The sequence below is a fragment of the Squalius cephalus genome (assembly GCF_949319135.1).
Source record: "Squalius cephalus genome assembly, chromosome: 13".
Taxonomy (NCBI): domain Eukaryota; kingdom Metazoa; phylum Chordata; class Actinopteri; order Cypriniformes; family Leuciscidae; genus Squalius; species Squalius cephalus.
This window is the reverse complement of record NC_137134.1, coordinates 17,427,277-17,442,658: the sequence shown is the minus strand read 5'-3', so window position 1 is coordinate 17,442,658 and position 15,382 is coordinate 17,427,277. Positions and strand designations below refer to the sequence as shown.

At 36.9% G+C, this 15,382-nt stretch overlaps 1 protein-coding gene across 1 annotated transcript; it reads right to left on the bottom strand.

Annotated features, from left to right (window-relative positions):
• Positions 1–1,505: 1,505 nt before the first annotated feature.
• cdc34a (cell division cycle 34 homolog a) lies at positions 1,506–14,596 on the bottom strand. Its single transcript, XM_079889736.1, has 5 exons — positions 14,037–14,596; positions 5,347–5,433; positions 3,194–3,291; positions 2,874–3,008; positions 1,506–2,743 (listed from the first exon to the last, which is right to left on the bottom strand). The coding sequence occupies exons 1-5, from the start codon at positions 14,220–14,222 to the stop codon at positions 2,521–2,523; spliced, it is 729 nt and encodes a 242-aa protein (XP_079745862.1). The 5' UTR covers positions 14,223–14,596; the 3' UTR covers positions 1,506–2,520.
• Positions 14,597–15,382: the final 786 nt, after the last annotated feature.

Here is a 15,382-nt window from a genome sequence, read left to right as displayed (position 1 = left end):
TGAAACATTAAAGGGATAGTTCACCCAAAAATGAAAAATCTGTCATCATTTACTCACCCTCAAGTTGTTCCAAACCTGTATGAATATCTTTCTTCTGCCAAGTTTCTACAATACTTCACATATAACCACATTCTGTGTGGTGCCACAACTTAAAGGGACAGTTTACACAAATTTAATTCCGTCAGCAATTTTTTTCTTCTGCTGAAGAAGATATTTTGAAGAATGTCAGTAACCAAAAAGTGATATACTATGGAAGTCAATGGGGCCTGTCAACTTTGGTTATTCTTCAAAATATCTTCTTCAGCAGAAGAAAGAAATTGCTGACAGAATTTACATTTTTGGGGAAACTGTCCCTTTAAGTTGTGGCACAACACAGAATGTGGTTAATTATGAAGTTTTATTGCCTTCCAAGATAAGCTAAAAGGTTTTACAGGATTTCCACTTCATTTGACCAATGATAATGATTACTGGATAAGGATTTTAAATCCAGTAGAGATTGCGGTCACAAAATACAATATGAACATGGAATCATGTTTGGAAGCAAAAAAAAAATTTTTTTTCCAGAACATTGAGTTTATTCATTCATGCATTATTTTTTTTTATTTAAATGTTACAATTAAATTGTTTTTTAAAAAAGGCCCCTGAATTACAAAATCAAAATGTGTCGATCAACAAAAATGTTGTCCCGGCTCTGTGAATTTTAGCAATGGCTCTGGCGTGACAGATCAGAGTCGCAGATCATCAGTGCCTTATGCCGTGGTCATGCCTCCAATCAAAGACCTTTCAGTTTAGCTGACCTTCAAGGTTTGTCGGCGTCACAGATGTGCAGAAAAACTCCAGACTACAGTGACATCTTGACAAAGCCCCTTCAAAATGGATCTTGGCATGTGTGTGAAAGTCCATTCACTCCTCATTCCATGAAAGGTCTACCACCTACGATCAAGATTTATACCTTTAAATAGCAAATTATTCCTTCACATCCATTTAACGGATGACTGTCTAGCATAAGCCTTTTCTTCACTTGCATTGTACTAAAGTATGGTGCTTTATCTTAATATATACACACAAGGGAATCCATGTTGACTCACATGGGCAGTGAAGTTTATAATGCCTTTAATTTTGAGCTGCTTTAATTTGAAATGTAGCAAATTTAAACCAAACGCTCAATTTTGAAAAAGAAATGTCAGGTAGATAAACACATTAACCTATTGGCTATAGTTAGGCTAGGTTGACAAATGTAATTCCATTACAATAAGCAGCCCACTGCTGCCCTCTAGTGGCAAAATTGGTACTTTGGTACAAGTTGGCACAGTGGCACCATCTACAGTTGCTTTAATTTCATTTTTATTAAAATATATATATATATATATATATATATATATATATATATATATATATATATATATATATATATATATATAGCGGTGTAGAAAGATAATTTACTATTCATTATATAATTGGATTTTATTATTTGTTTATTCATCAACATAATTGAATTACAGCAATTCTAATAAAGACCTTTATTCAGACTTTAAATAGATTTACAAAGCATACCAAAAAGAAAAAAAAAGAAAAGAGAAAAAAAAAAAAAAGTACAAACAAGAAGGGAAAGTGGCCTAAAATACCCCTTTGTGCATATAAATCAGCTGAGCGGGTTTGGAGAGTCTGTTGGGGTCAAAAGGTGAGCCACAAACACACCAATGTTTTCCTGAGGAGGATTTTAGGTTCCAAATAAAGTCACCACAAAGCTTTAAAATGAATAAGGATATACAGAATAACAAAACTAAAATACCCTCAAATGTCAAAGAGTAGCTAAATATAGCGCAGAATCAAACTCAAAAGATTCAAACTACCTCGCAACCCCCATAAAATCGAAAACAAAACACACATAAAGACAGGTTTGTTTGTGGGTAAAATGACACATATTGAAGTCCCAAAGGAAACCAAGCTTAGAATGGTGTGAACTGTATGCGATGCATCAATTTATCAAACGCCTTGCCGAAATCCTCTTCTGGAGAACATTTATCGGAGAAGCTTGTTCAGTCCTTGGCTACAGAAGCACAATATAATGCATTGTGGTGTAAGAAAGAGAAGTAGCCCTGAGAATGTGTATTAGCTACTTTCCCCCCCACTCAAGACGCCAATACTGTTAAATCACAGAAATGGAAAACCTGAGATCAGGTGCCTTTGAAAGGCAAGTTAGTTATTTATCAAGGACCAAATAAACATGAGCTGGACTGTTTCGCACTGATTGGTTGAACCAAACCTGCCCCCCAACAAACCAGACAAAACAAAATGTAAGAAATAAAAAACAAACCCTCAAAGCGTCTGGGTTTGGAGTTGACTGCAACTGTCAGTTGCCGTTCGAACAGAAGTACAAAAACAGTTCATCGGGATCAATAACCTCTTGCCCTTTGTGACATTAGGGAGCTCAGGATCTTCAAACTGAAAAATTATTCCTTTTCCTTGATTTAAAACCAAACGGAAACCAGAAGTGAAGAGTTCGGAAAGCTCGGGTCGTCAAGAGTCCTCCGTCCCAGAGTCGTCTTCATCATAGCGACAGCCCTCACCTTCCTCTTCATCGTCGTCGTCTAAATCCTCATCATCGTAGTAGTCATCGTAGAATAAGGTGGTGCCCTCGTCGGCGGGTGGGGCGCGGGTACGGATGCAGTACTCCGCCAGTGTGGTGGGCACTTTGACCCCGTCCCGTTCTGCTTCGGCTTTGGTGGCTAAAACCTGCTTCCTGTGAACCAGGACCAAAACATGCAGTTGAGTGCAACCCTCAAAATACAAAACAAATTATGAACATTATGCATGTAAATATGCAAATATGTTTAAGCATGACCGCAAATGAGTGAAAGGGTTTTTTGAACCTGATGATCTCTGCATATTCGCGGTCTTTCCCCTTACTGTCCCTCCATTTGCGGTACATGACAGAGGCGTCCACGTTGGCTGGCGAGAAGGTGTTGGGTTCATTCAACAGCGAGATAACGCTCAATAAGATCGTTCTGAAAGGGAAGTAGATATCAGCCGATTAAACGAAACCAATTACGACCATTTGGCTTAATTATTAATCTCAAACTGTTGAGGTGAACTGAGAGGAAGAGGCATTGTGTAAACATCACAAGGGAGAAACTGTCAAATATCCTGCTGTAACATTCAGACAGGCTTTTGATTTAGAAGGATGTTGTACCTCACATTCTGTGTTGGGTTCCACCTCTCTGATGGCAGTTCTCCACTCTGGGGATCGTCCACTGGCGGGTGCAGGATGGAAATACATACGTCGCCATTCTGAAATAATGTCAAATGATGTTAAAGGGGCTGTCAATACGTTTAATACCTAATTGTGCACGATCTATTGATTTTTTTGTTAACTCTTTCCCTACCAGAGGTTTAAATAAAAATAAAAATAAGTGGCCAGCCACCAGCGTTTTTGATAATTTTCACAATTCCACGGCCCCCAGAATATTTATTTGTATGAATATCTGAGGATGCAATATTTTAAAAGAAAGAAAAGAGCCCCTGCTTTAAAATAAACAAATGTTTAATTCTAGCTTTAATCTATTATTTCTTTATCAACACTTCAATGTGTGTAAAACACGCAAAGCCGGAAAATTCTGTCAATGGCAGGGAAAGAGTTAATAAAAATCACTGAATATATATATAATTTTTTTTTTTTCAAAAGTTCAAAAGTCTTAAAACCACAAGTCAAATTTCATTAGTGAAATTTCCCCTCATTTATAAAATAAATTTTATTACCAGCTAGGGCTGCACGATTAATCGAAAAAAAAAAAAATCACGATCTCGATTCAAACATAAATGCGATCTCATTTCTTAATGATGGCGATTCACTTCTGTGTATTTCCCTGCATTCAGACCTCTGCAGAAAAAGCAGCCAATTACAATTCCCTTGTTGTACAGCCTACCGAAGTTAATGAAAAGTGTATGATAATAATAATATTCAAGTTGTACCGGCAAAAGTGCGTGTTCACTGCTGTTCGCGAGTGTCACGAGTCACCACAGCAATCAACTAACCGCTTCTGTGGTAATCTAATAGTTACAGCTCCTGCACTGGATTCAAGCAGCTGCAGCTTGTTTAAGGTAATGGCGAAAACCATATAAACTTTAATATATCCTTTTATTGAAACGGGTGCTTTGCTGTCCTTTTACTTACACTTTTGCGCAGAGACAATTTTATGTCCTATAAATGTGTCGTATTTTTGATAATCCGCGCAGATTTCAGTTGATGATTCTGTTTAAAGTTATTAATAACAAATCATGGATGAAAGAGAAAGAAAAGAGCAGAATTGCTTTATATCGAAAATAAATATTAAATGCGCGATAAGTCGCGAAAGAGAACTGAATTATACTGACAGGATGCAGTGCGCGCGCTCCGAGCGCAACACGGACAAGCAGTCTTTGTCTCCGGTTGCGCGTCTAAACGGCCAAATAAACACAGAAATGTTTCAAAACGCCATGTCGAGTATTCCCGTAAACACAGTAGATGTAAGTACTATGTACATTCTGTGCCAAATGGAGCAAAAATCACAGGTTCTATTTAGTTATTTTTATTTAGGCTATTATATATGTTAATGTTCTCTTATGTTCAACAACATAAAGCTTTAAAATTATTCACTTTAAGGGGGCTAAAATAAAGAAAAGAGACAATTTTTGTTTCTCCTGCACTTTATTATACTGAATGTGCTTTGTTTTTTTTTTTGTTTGTTTGTTTTTTGTGTACTTGAGTGCAATACATTTTGGTTGAAAAAATGAGAATCGTGTAAGAGAATCGTGATCTCAATTCCCATGGAGAAAAATCGTGATTCACATTTTAGCAAGAATCGTGCAGCCCTATTACCAGCATTAAAACTGAGTGAATAAATGTATTTTACAATTATTATTATTATTATTATTATTATACACTGATTTTTATTAAAAAGCTTTGAACCAATTTTTATAGTGCCATATAAATAAACTTGATTTGATTAGTGACCTAGAAATAGTTTTTCAACTTTTCATTTAAAAAAAAAAAAAAAAAACCTTAAAGATATATAGATTTTCAGATAGACCAGATTTTCAGTGTGGACTTCTGTATAACCAGTGCATTTATTTGATCACACTCAGTTCCATTTTTAAGAAAAAAAAAAACAAAACAAAAAAAAAAAGGTCTGATGCAAAAGCAATTAGGATGTTCAAATTAGGTAAATTCCTACATTCATTTATTTTTAAATAAAAAGGTAAAATTCATAATAAGTATTACATGTTTGTGTAATGAATTGAATTCATATAAGTTTTAATGAAAGCCAACACTGATCAGGCTGTAGTTTGATTGGGTTTGAGTATAACCTCATAGATGTTGGGATGCCACATCTTGGTGAGGAATCTGAAGGCAGGAGGCGAGTACGGGTAGTCAATGGGGAATTTGATGCGTGCCTGAAAGAAATAACACATTTATTAGGGAACGGATATAATAGCACATTGTCTTTCAACAATACGTGATGAGCTCACTCAATGGAGCAATATAACACCAACACCCAATCTCTACGGGTACTGTATAGCTTTGTCATTTAACAGCAAAATACACCTCCATGACACATTTAATGATCTATTCAATGGTAAAAACTGCTTGGGTAAATTACAAAAATCTCTCATGCTCCAAACCACACATCCCTTTCAAAATCAAGCACTACCCTTTGATACGTTTCCCATTTGAGAATATCTGATTTAGCTGAAAGCCTGTTACAAGTTAAGCTACCATCTGCAATGCAGCCAACAGCATATACACTGATTTGTGCTGAGGCTGATAATCCGTCCCAAATTTCGACAGAAGACTTCAAGCATTTCAATGCGCTGTAGAATTACACATCCTCAAACATGTATAAATACTATCAGTTAAAAGCGTGAGCACTACTGTAAGCTTCATGTGGGTGTTAGCAGGCCAAGACAATTACCAAGACAAGCATGTACCATCTACAAGTACACTTTTCACAGGTAGAGCAGCAATCTTAAAAACAACTTGTAGATCCACCAGGGGTTCATGATAGTTTGTGAACTTCTTACCTAGAAGAAACCTAAGAGCTTTATGAAAAGGGAAAATCAATTAAACACCAGTTCATGGACTATCGTTCCAACCGTGGGGTTGGAGGCACCATTTTAAAGGTTCGCCGAGGTCTAAACTTGCTCAGATTTTAAATTCAGTGATACGATTACACACTGGATCAGTGACATGCATATTCATGTATATCCGAGCATAAACAAACCCTTTATACACACAGATCCTTCACAATCTGTAGAAAGCTGAGCCTGGTGCCTTACAATACAGAGGGTGGTGGGCACACATGCATACGGACCACTCCGCAACCCCCACACATACACACACATTTGCTGATTTGGCACGGTCAGCTGGTGTGTGCTTCAAAGGGCCAGCTCTCGGAGGGGAGACTGGGGGTTGGGAGAGCCAGCAACCAAACACACACACACACACAGTGCCACCTGTACATATCAAGTGATACTCGATTCCTGATACCGGAGTAGCGCAGGGCAACTTTCAAGCAAGCAAGCGTATTAAACCTCAAGTAGGGATCCGTGTAAGAAGGTAACGGTATTACGTTTCGCCAGAGGCAGCTTACAGGAGTCGCCGCTGCACATGACCCGACACACAAGAGCTTGTGACAGCAGTGTCTCTCTTTAGCTACATTATCTAACAACTAGATGAGAGGACTTAAACTTAAGGCACAGGGATGTGCAAAAATACAGATTTTTGCGTACCAGCCAATACTTGAAGCCCTGTATAAATAGGCTGTGTATGATTTTTACGATCATAGCTTGCGCAACACCAGCAGTCTATCAGACTGTATGATATACATCACAGCTAAGAATGAGATGTACCAATCATCAGGGTCAAAGCTCAGTGAACAACTTTCTGCTGCTGCCAGAACTTTGTCAGAGGCTGAGATTTATTTTTGTTTACACCTGGTATTATGCGTTTGGTCGATCGGATCACTAGTAGATGAGGGAGACATTCCCGTTTACACCTGGTGTTTTAATCCGTCTCTTTTGTCCACTTTCAATCCCTTCTGTCCGTATTTCTTTAAGGGGAGGGTCTGTGTTACTAAATGTTACTGTATGGGTTTTTTTTTTTTTTTTAGATCATTGTGCTTGGTATGTTTTTCGTTTTCAAATCAAACTTTCTTCAGCCGACAAAGTTGAGATCCTGTCTGGCTAGTTCGCTTCCCATAATGTTTAGGCATTAGGTCAGTAGGCGGAGAGAATACGGTCTTTTGTGGCTGTTTGATCACATGAGTGTTTTTCACACTACGAAAGCAATCCGGTCGAATCCGTTTTCAACTACCTCTGGAAGTGGTCGAAAGTAGACAAGTCAAAACAATTTAGACCCCGTTTACACCTGTAATTAGAGTCATCCACTTGTGATCCGATCAACGAAAACGCTTCTTAATACCAGGTGTAAACGGGGCCTGATATGTTACAACTCTAAATTTATCTCCCAAATTGGAAGTGGTCGTTTGGCATTATATGATTCCTTAATGGTTGGTACAACTGAATATCTACTGGCAAGATGAGTGTCATACGATGTGTCACAGCTCATTGTTTTTGGAACGGTTGATTCAACAGATGTTAAACTTCGTGAACGAGCCAAATACAGCATTTGGTTTACACGAGAAACTCATTCTGCAGTACACTCATATCCGTATATTTGGTTGAAGTGAAATGCAAATGACATTATGGGCATCTTGGAATTAAAAATACATTTTTGCATGAAAAATCCCTGTCTTAGAGCTGCCTAAATATAAATCTCTCTCCTACAATCCCATTTGAGTAAACGAGAATCCCATGGATATTGAGCTGGTAGAGGAAATAAACCAGGTCACTGCTGCTCTCCTTGAAAAAAAAAAAAAAGTCCTGTTCTCCAACACCTCTATCACTCTTCCTCATTTTCCATTGCATAATCTCACTCCCTCCATCCCAACTGAAACAGAGCTGACGGGAAAATGGTGTCCCTGAGGGTCATAGGTAGGAAGTTGTTCTTTTAATTCCCACAGCTATATGATTATATGATTTGTACAAAAACCTTCATTGATTTAGGTAAGAATGAGCAAAAACAAAAAAACAAGTCCAATCCAACCTGACCGTTCAGATGGAAACATTTTAGCAAATGTGGTCCAAATGTGGTTTTAAAAATAATTTCTAGCTTCACGTCTCACATTTTCCGTAGTTTTTTTCCCAGGAACTTTACACAGTTTGATATTCAGAAGCATATTTAATGCTAGTTCTAGTTGTAACATTATTTGTTCCTCATACATTCCTGTTTAACAGAAAAAAGTATCAGCTGTATGCAAAGTGACCCACATTTGGCTTTCGACCACTGAAAAGGTGTACAATTTACTCATGGAGCCACAAAATCCCCATATCTCTGGGATTGAACCATATAGAGCCTTAAAAGTGAAGATATCAAAATAAAGTTTGTTATTACCCAAATCTAAGATATTAGATAAAGGATATTAAGATACATTTAATACTTCTTGAGTTACAGGCATGCACACTTTTGGGGAAAAACATGGTGCTTCTTCCTATTTTTGAAATGTCACTATTGCAACAAGGATTGGTTTCACTTTATTTTGATGGTCCCTTTAACACATTCTGTTGACCAAGTAACTTTGCACCGACATGTCTACTAACTCTCATTAGAGTGTCAGTAGACTGTAGGGTTAGGGTTAAAATAAGTTGACAGTTACTTATAGTCAGTAGAATGAGGATCATCACAATAAATTGTTAGCAGATAATAAGCAGACAGTCTACTAATACTCTAATGAGAGATAGTTCACATGTAGTTGCAAAGTTAGTTAGTCAACATAATGTACAAAAAGGACCATCAAAATAAAGTGTTACCATAGAATTTACTGATACACCTAACCATCTATGTGTGAAAATAAAATAATGATGCTGGCATCTCTATAAAAGTAATTTTCGCCCACCTTTTATCACGGCTGATACTTTTTCCTTTTAAAGAGGAATATCTGAACAACAAATAATGTTGAAACTGGAAATGTATCTTGTTTTTTTTCTATAAACAATTACATAGAATATACCTGTCTGAGTGCCATAAATATTTTTTCCCAAAGTTGGCGTGCCTGTAACTAAACGACATATTAAAGATATCTTAATATCCTTATAGATTCTAATTTGGAATAAACTTTTCTTTTGGAATCTTCATTTTTAAGGCCCTATGTGGTTTAATCCCAGAGATATTGGGATGTCAATGCAACGTGTAGTTAATGACACTGCGCATTTGAACTCTTGGAAGCTTCAGAAGCTGTTAAAATGAACAAATCCCTCCTTCCAAATATCCCTGAAACTGATTCAAGCATAGATTCTTATGAACAGTCTATTGAGAGGTATTTATGCCTCAGAGAGGTATGTGTTCTATATAATTATTTTGATAGAGGGAAACAAGATACACTTCTAGCTTCAACATTATTTATTCTTCAGACATTCCCCTTTAAAAATGCAGTAAGTATCAGTTGTGTGCAAAGGGAACCACATTTGGTTTTTAAATGGGTAAAATACAACAAATTTAACATGAAGCTGCATTGATATCCCCATATGGGACTGAACTATAGGCCTTAAAAGTGAAGGTTCCAAAAGAAAATTGTCGATATTAATATATATATATTTTTTCCATTAAGAATGAGAATCTAGAAGGATATTAAGATATATTAAATACTTTTAGAGTTACAGGCATGTAAACTTTGGAAAAACAACATTCATGGCACTCAAGACAGGTGTGTTTATGCAATTGTTGATTGAAACTAGAAATGTATCTCAGACATTCTTCTTTAAACAACTATCAGCTATTTAAAAAAACGTTACCTACATTTGGTTCTTGACCATTGAAAATAGATACAATTCAACAATTTGAACATGGAGCTGCTTTAAGACCCCCATATCTATGGGACTGAACTATATAAGGCCTTGAAATTGAAAAGAAAAAAAATTTCTTTTAGAGTTACAGGCATGCCCACTTTGGAAAAACAATGTTCATGGCACCCAGACAGGTGTGTTTATGCAATTGTGTTGATAGATACATTTCTAGTTTCAACTTTTTTCTTAAGATATTTCTCTTTAAAATAATAAAGCATCAGCTGTATGAAAAAGTGAGGCACATTTGGTTTTTGACCACTGAAAATGGTTGTCAAATTAAATGCTACTAAAATTGACCAATTTACTCATGGAGCCGCATTAAGATCTCCATATCTCTGGGATTGAACTATCATGGGCCTTTGAAATGAAAACACCAAATGTAATGTTTATTAAGCACCAGAAAATAAAAGGATATTATGATATCTTTGATACTTGAGTTACAGGGATGCAAACTTAGCTTTTTCCCATTTTTGAACTGTCACCGTTGGATTATAATTAGGGCTGTCAAAAGATTAATCGCGATTAATCGCATCCAAAATAAAAGTTTGTTTAAATAATATATGTGTGTGCACTGTGCACTGTGTATAATTTGTATATATAAATACACACACATGCTTGTATATATTTAAGAAAAATGTGTAATTTATATATAATTTTTTTATATATATAATACAAATTATATATAAATATATACAGTATATGTATGCAAATATTTCTTAAATATATACATGCATGTGTGTGTATTTATATATACAAAATAATTATACACAATACACACACATATATTATGTAAACACAAAGTTTTATTTTGGATGCGATTAATCGCGATTAATCTTTTGACAGCCCTAATTATAATGCAACAAAGATTGCTAAATTCAACAGATTTGATTAATAGACTTGCAGTGTAAAAAATAGAATAAAGATGCTGCCATCTTAAGTCATTTTACCCACTTGTAATTTGCATTACTCAGTAAATATATATCAATTACATTTAATATTTTGTCTTTCACCCTTTGGCTACTTATGTTTGTCTTTCTACAGAGAAAAAAAAAAAAGAAAAAAAAAAAAGAACAAAATCTAAAATTTGAGCTGGGGAAGTTTCCGAAATTTGGTTGATTTGACATGGAATGACCCTATAACACATTATATGAAGTGTACAAAAACCTTCATTCACTATTGAGGTAAGCATGAGTAAAATTAAGTCAAATCTGACATTCATCTGACCATTCAGCACACATCTTGAAAGAGTTAAATTGAGTTGTTATTATGGGCTGACTCACTCCAAACACCTTCCAGGCACAAAATGAAGCCAGAACAGGCACAGTTAGAGCATCAGTCTCTCATTTCTGTGACACTCCATCAGCGGGTAACATGACTCGAGTCAAGCCCAGCTCACACCACCTGCCAAAGGGCCTGGGCGTGTGCATGCCAACCCTGCTACCTGTCAGCTAAGCGCCACGTGTAAGAACTTGAAGCCTGCTTAAAGGGATCCCACTCATGAGAACTTAATGACTGTGCCAAATCTCTCTTAGCTGGAAAATTGAAGACAGATACAGAGTGACGTTAGAGGTGGACGGCATGACCAAAATCTGACGAAAGCGATATGAGTCATTTTATATTACAGGAACGATTTATCTTCCGATTAAAATACAATTTTTGTCAGAAACTCAAAAAAGTTTTTATATAGCCTAATCTTTTTAGCGGATTGTTCCGATTCAATTCTGAATGGATGAGCAGTGTTCGTAGCCACTGTAAATTGACTACAAAAATACGGTAAATTCTATGGTAATACGTCAAGTTTGTTAAATAAGGAAATACACTTGACTGAAAATTAATTTTAAACAACTATATATTTTACAATTGTGTCTGTTGTCGATGAGATAGACAGACAGACATGAGAAATAGATAGAACAAAAGACCAACAGAGAGATAGACACTAGACAGAAAGAGAGAAAGACAGACAGAAAGATAAATTGACAGAAGTATAGAACGACAAAGATAAATAGAACAACAGGTAGATAGACAGACAGAGACAGACAAAAAGATAAATAGAACGACAGTCAAAGATAAATAGACAAACAGATAGAACGACAGACAGGGATATAGATAGAAAGACAGACAAATAGACAGATAAACCGATAGATAGACAGACAAACAGAACGACATATAGAAAGACAGACAGAAAGACAGACAGACAGACAGGCATATGGATAGAAAGACAGACAGATAGACAGATACAGATAGATAGAACAACAGACAGATAAATAGACAGACAGACAGGCATATGGATAGAAAGACAGACAGATACAGATAGATAGAACAACAGACAGATAAATAGACAGACAGAGAGAGAGAGATAGAACGACAGACAGACATAAATAGACAGACAGATAGATAGACAGATTACAGACAGAACAACAGATAGATAGACAGATACATAGATAGAGCAACAGAGACAGACAGACAAATAAAAAGATTGAACAACAGAGTAATAGGTAGATTTTCACATTTCTCCTGAACTTCTGTAACAAGCCGATAATTCTCACATTATGGCTGAAAAGAAACGAAGATGATTCAATTTTATACCATTTTGTCTAAATATAAAGTATTATATAAAACAAAAAATAAAAGCTACAATTCTTCCTGTATAAATGCTACAAGTGAAATTAGGCCCCACAACATGGACATTGGTTTTCAGATTTCCATATATGTACATACATAGTTTTGTTGTGAACAATCATAATGCCAAAAAACAGAATAAAAGGTCCATTTCAACAGAGAAAAACAAATGCAGAAGAGAAACCGGACTGTTTCTGATGGGGTAGTAGTGTGCAGGAAGTCATGGTTACTCATCTCTTCCTGTTGGAAGAGACTCTGAGAGGGTCCCATGGCTGACCTGCTTCCTTCCTCCACGACAACAAACAGAAACACACACCGTTTTCCACATCAATGCAGGACAACAACAGGACTGAACCAAAGACTTTGACTGAACTGAATGTTCACAGCTATGAATCGTCTCTAAAGTTTAGACAACATGAAAAGGAGACTGAACTGGCATAATACATTTGTTTCTGGTTCAAACCAGGTTGTAGCCAATGTGCCCAGCCGGTCGGTGGCCACTTGCTGATGGCATGTGTGTGTGTGTGTGTGTGTGTGTGTGTGTGTGGAGGATGGTTGGCCAGCATGCAAGCCAACGACACAGGCATAGCTATGAAGCCGGGCTAAATATAACTCCACCATTGTTGTAGTCTGCCAGAGTGACTTTGCTTGGACACAGCACAAGGTATTTAACATAGGTTACATTACAGAGTAGCCTATATCTGTTACAGTTTTTCAGGTTAATGCATTGGATTATTTTTGTTGACTACATTTATGAACTCACACATGAGTCATGAAAGCTATTGACAGATGAAGCAATAAATATGACTGATGTCTTCCTGTTGACAGAAAATGTTCAACATGAACAACACTAGGTGATGCAGCTCCAAAAATGAAGCAATAGATTGTATAGGTTGGCTCTGGAAAAAGACTGTTGTGGTTTATCATCTTTGAAATAAGCCTATACTTTGAACTTTAACCAAGTAAATCACATTGAGAGAACTTTACAACGTTCAGTCAATGTTCTAGAGAGCTGTGTGTAAAAAGTAACACTGTGGGAACAAGAGCAAATGTTGGACGAATGGAACGTTGGCGTTTAGAAAAGTAGAACGCCGAACCGCTGTTTTAAAGTGACAGTACAGCGAAAAATAAATTATATTATCACCCACATGTCGTTCAAAATCGTTCTTTCTTCCGCGGAACACAAAAGGACACATAGGCAGAATAATAATGACAGCCTGAGTCACATATTTCCTTCATATGTTTCATGTTGTGTTCCAAGGAAGAAAGTGAGTCAAACAGGTTTGGAACCACAGAACGTCACTTCTTTAAAAAAATGAATTGGACAAAGAAACACTCACAACGTGAGTCATAAACAATGGTAATAAAATAGAGTCACTGACCCTCAAAAATGACATTTATACATCATGAAAAACAATTACTCTATGTATAAAACTCATTAATTAACAAAATATAAGACACAGTCAGCCGTCACTCACCTTAAAATACCCCCCCTCATAGTGCGTGTTGGGGGGTCCAAAAATCGCGACTTCCCAGTTGTACAAGTCCGACTCATCGACTAAAGTTATTTTAAAGCCTTCAACCGGCTCGTCCTGGAGACTTTTTAGCTCCAGCATTAAAGCCTTTTGGGAACTCGCAACATGGTGGTGTCTATGCTGAGCCATATTCCGAAAACAAGCGACCAGGCATCCAAAACAACCCCGCAAACAAGTTTGATTCGTCCGTTTCACAAACGCGCCGCTAGGTCAGTGGCAGCACACGCTGAAGTCGAGCGAGCAAACGCGAGATAAATCACTCGATGACAATTTTCACTTAGCGAGTACCAGCCCCAGCGGATTTGCTGTTCGCGTCGGGCATTTGAAGTCCCACGTTACGCACCTGCCGTCGATATTAAACGTGTTAAACTAATCAAGCGTTCCGCCGGTAAACAAACATGCAATAAGGGCAGCTTGTTCGAGTCGTCTCGCTCCCTCCCCCAGCAGCGTCACGCGAGACACGGTGCCACCAGCAGACCACGTCCCTCCTAATATCCTCCTGCAACCAATGGAGGGCATGCTGAGTAGCTTAACCCTAAAACACAACGGAAGGAATATATTTGAACAACGCTTACATATAATACCTCATTATCAATATTATATGGCAAATATTAACAAAACACGTTGACTTTTTTTAAAATCCTCACACTATACGAGGTAGTTTGTCACAAAGTAACTTCCATTCGACAGCCTTTTTAGAAATATAGCAAAACAATTATGAAACATCTATCTATCTGCATCTGCCCCATAGACCAAACAGCAAACTAATTTGCTCTTAGTGTTAATGTTTACTTGCATAAGTATTCTAACGTTGTTCAGACGCTAAATATTAAAACTTGAGAAAAAAAAAATTGTTCACAGTTCACACACACAATTAGAAACAAGAAACATTTGTAGTTGTTCAAACAGAGACAGACATTTGGTCTACATGTATGAATTTATTGGTACACACATTAAACTATAGCATCCTTCTCAAACTCTCAGGTGGACATCTCAAGAATGTAGCTTGCACATTATCGGTCATTCTTTTAGCTCATTTATTCATCTTAAAACATTATATTACATCATACAGTCGGAAAATACATATGAAGGAGTTGGACAGTACCTTCAAACGAAGAGCAATGAGAGTATATTTAATGAAAAGCCAAATCCAGCCATATCTGCACTATAACTTGCCAGAGGGAAAACCTTATTAGATTAGCTGGGCCACTTCACTTGAATCACATTTAACAGCTAAGTATCTATATGGACCCCCTAAATCCCCCCAAACCCCCTCTATTGAGATTGAG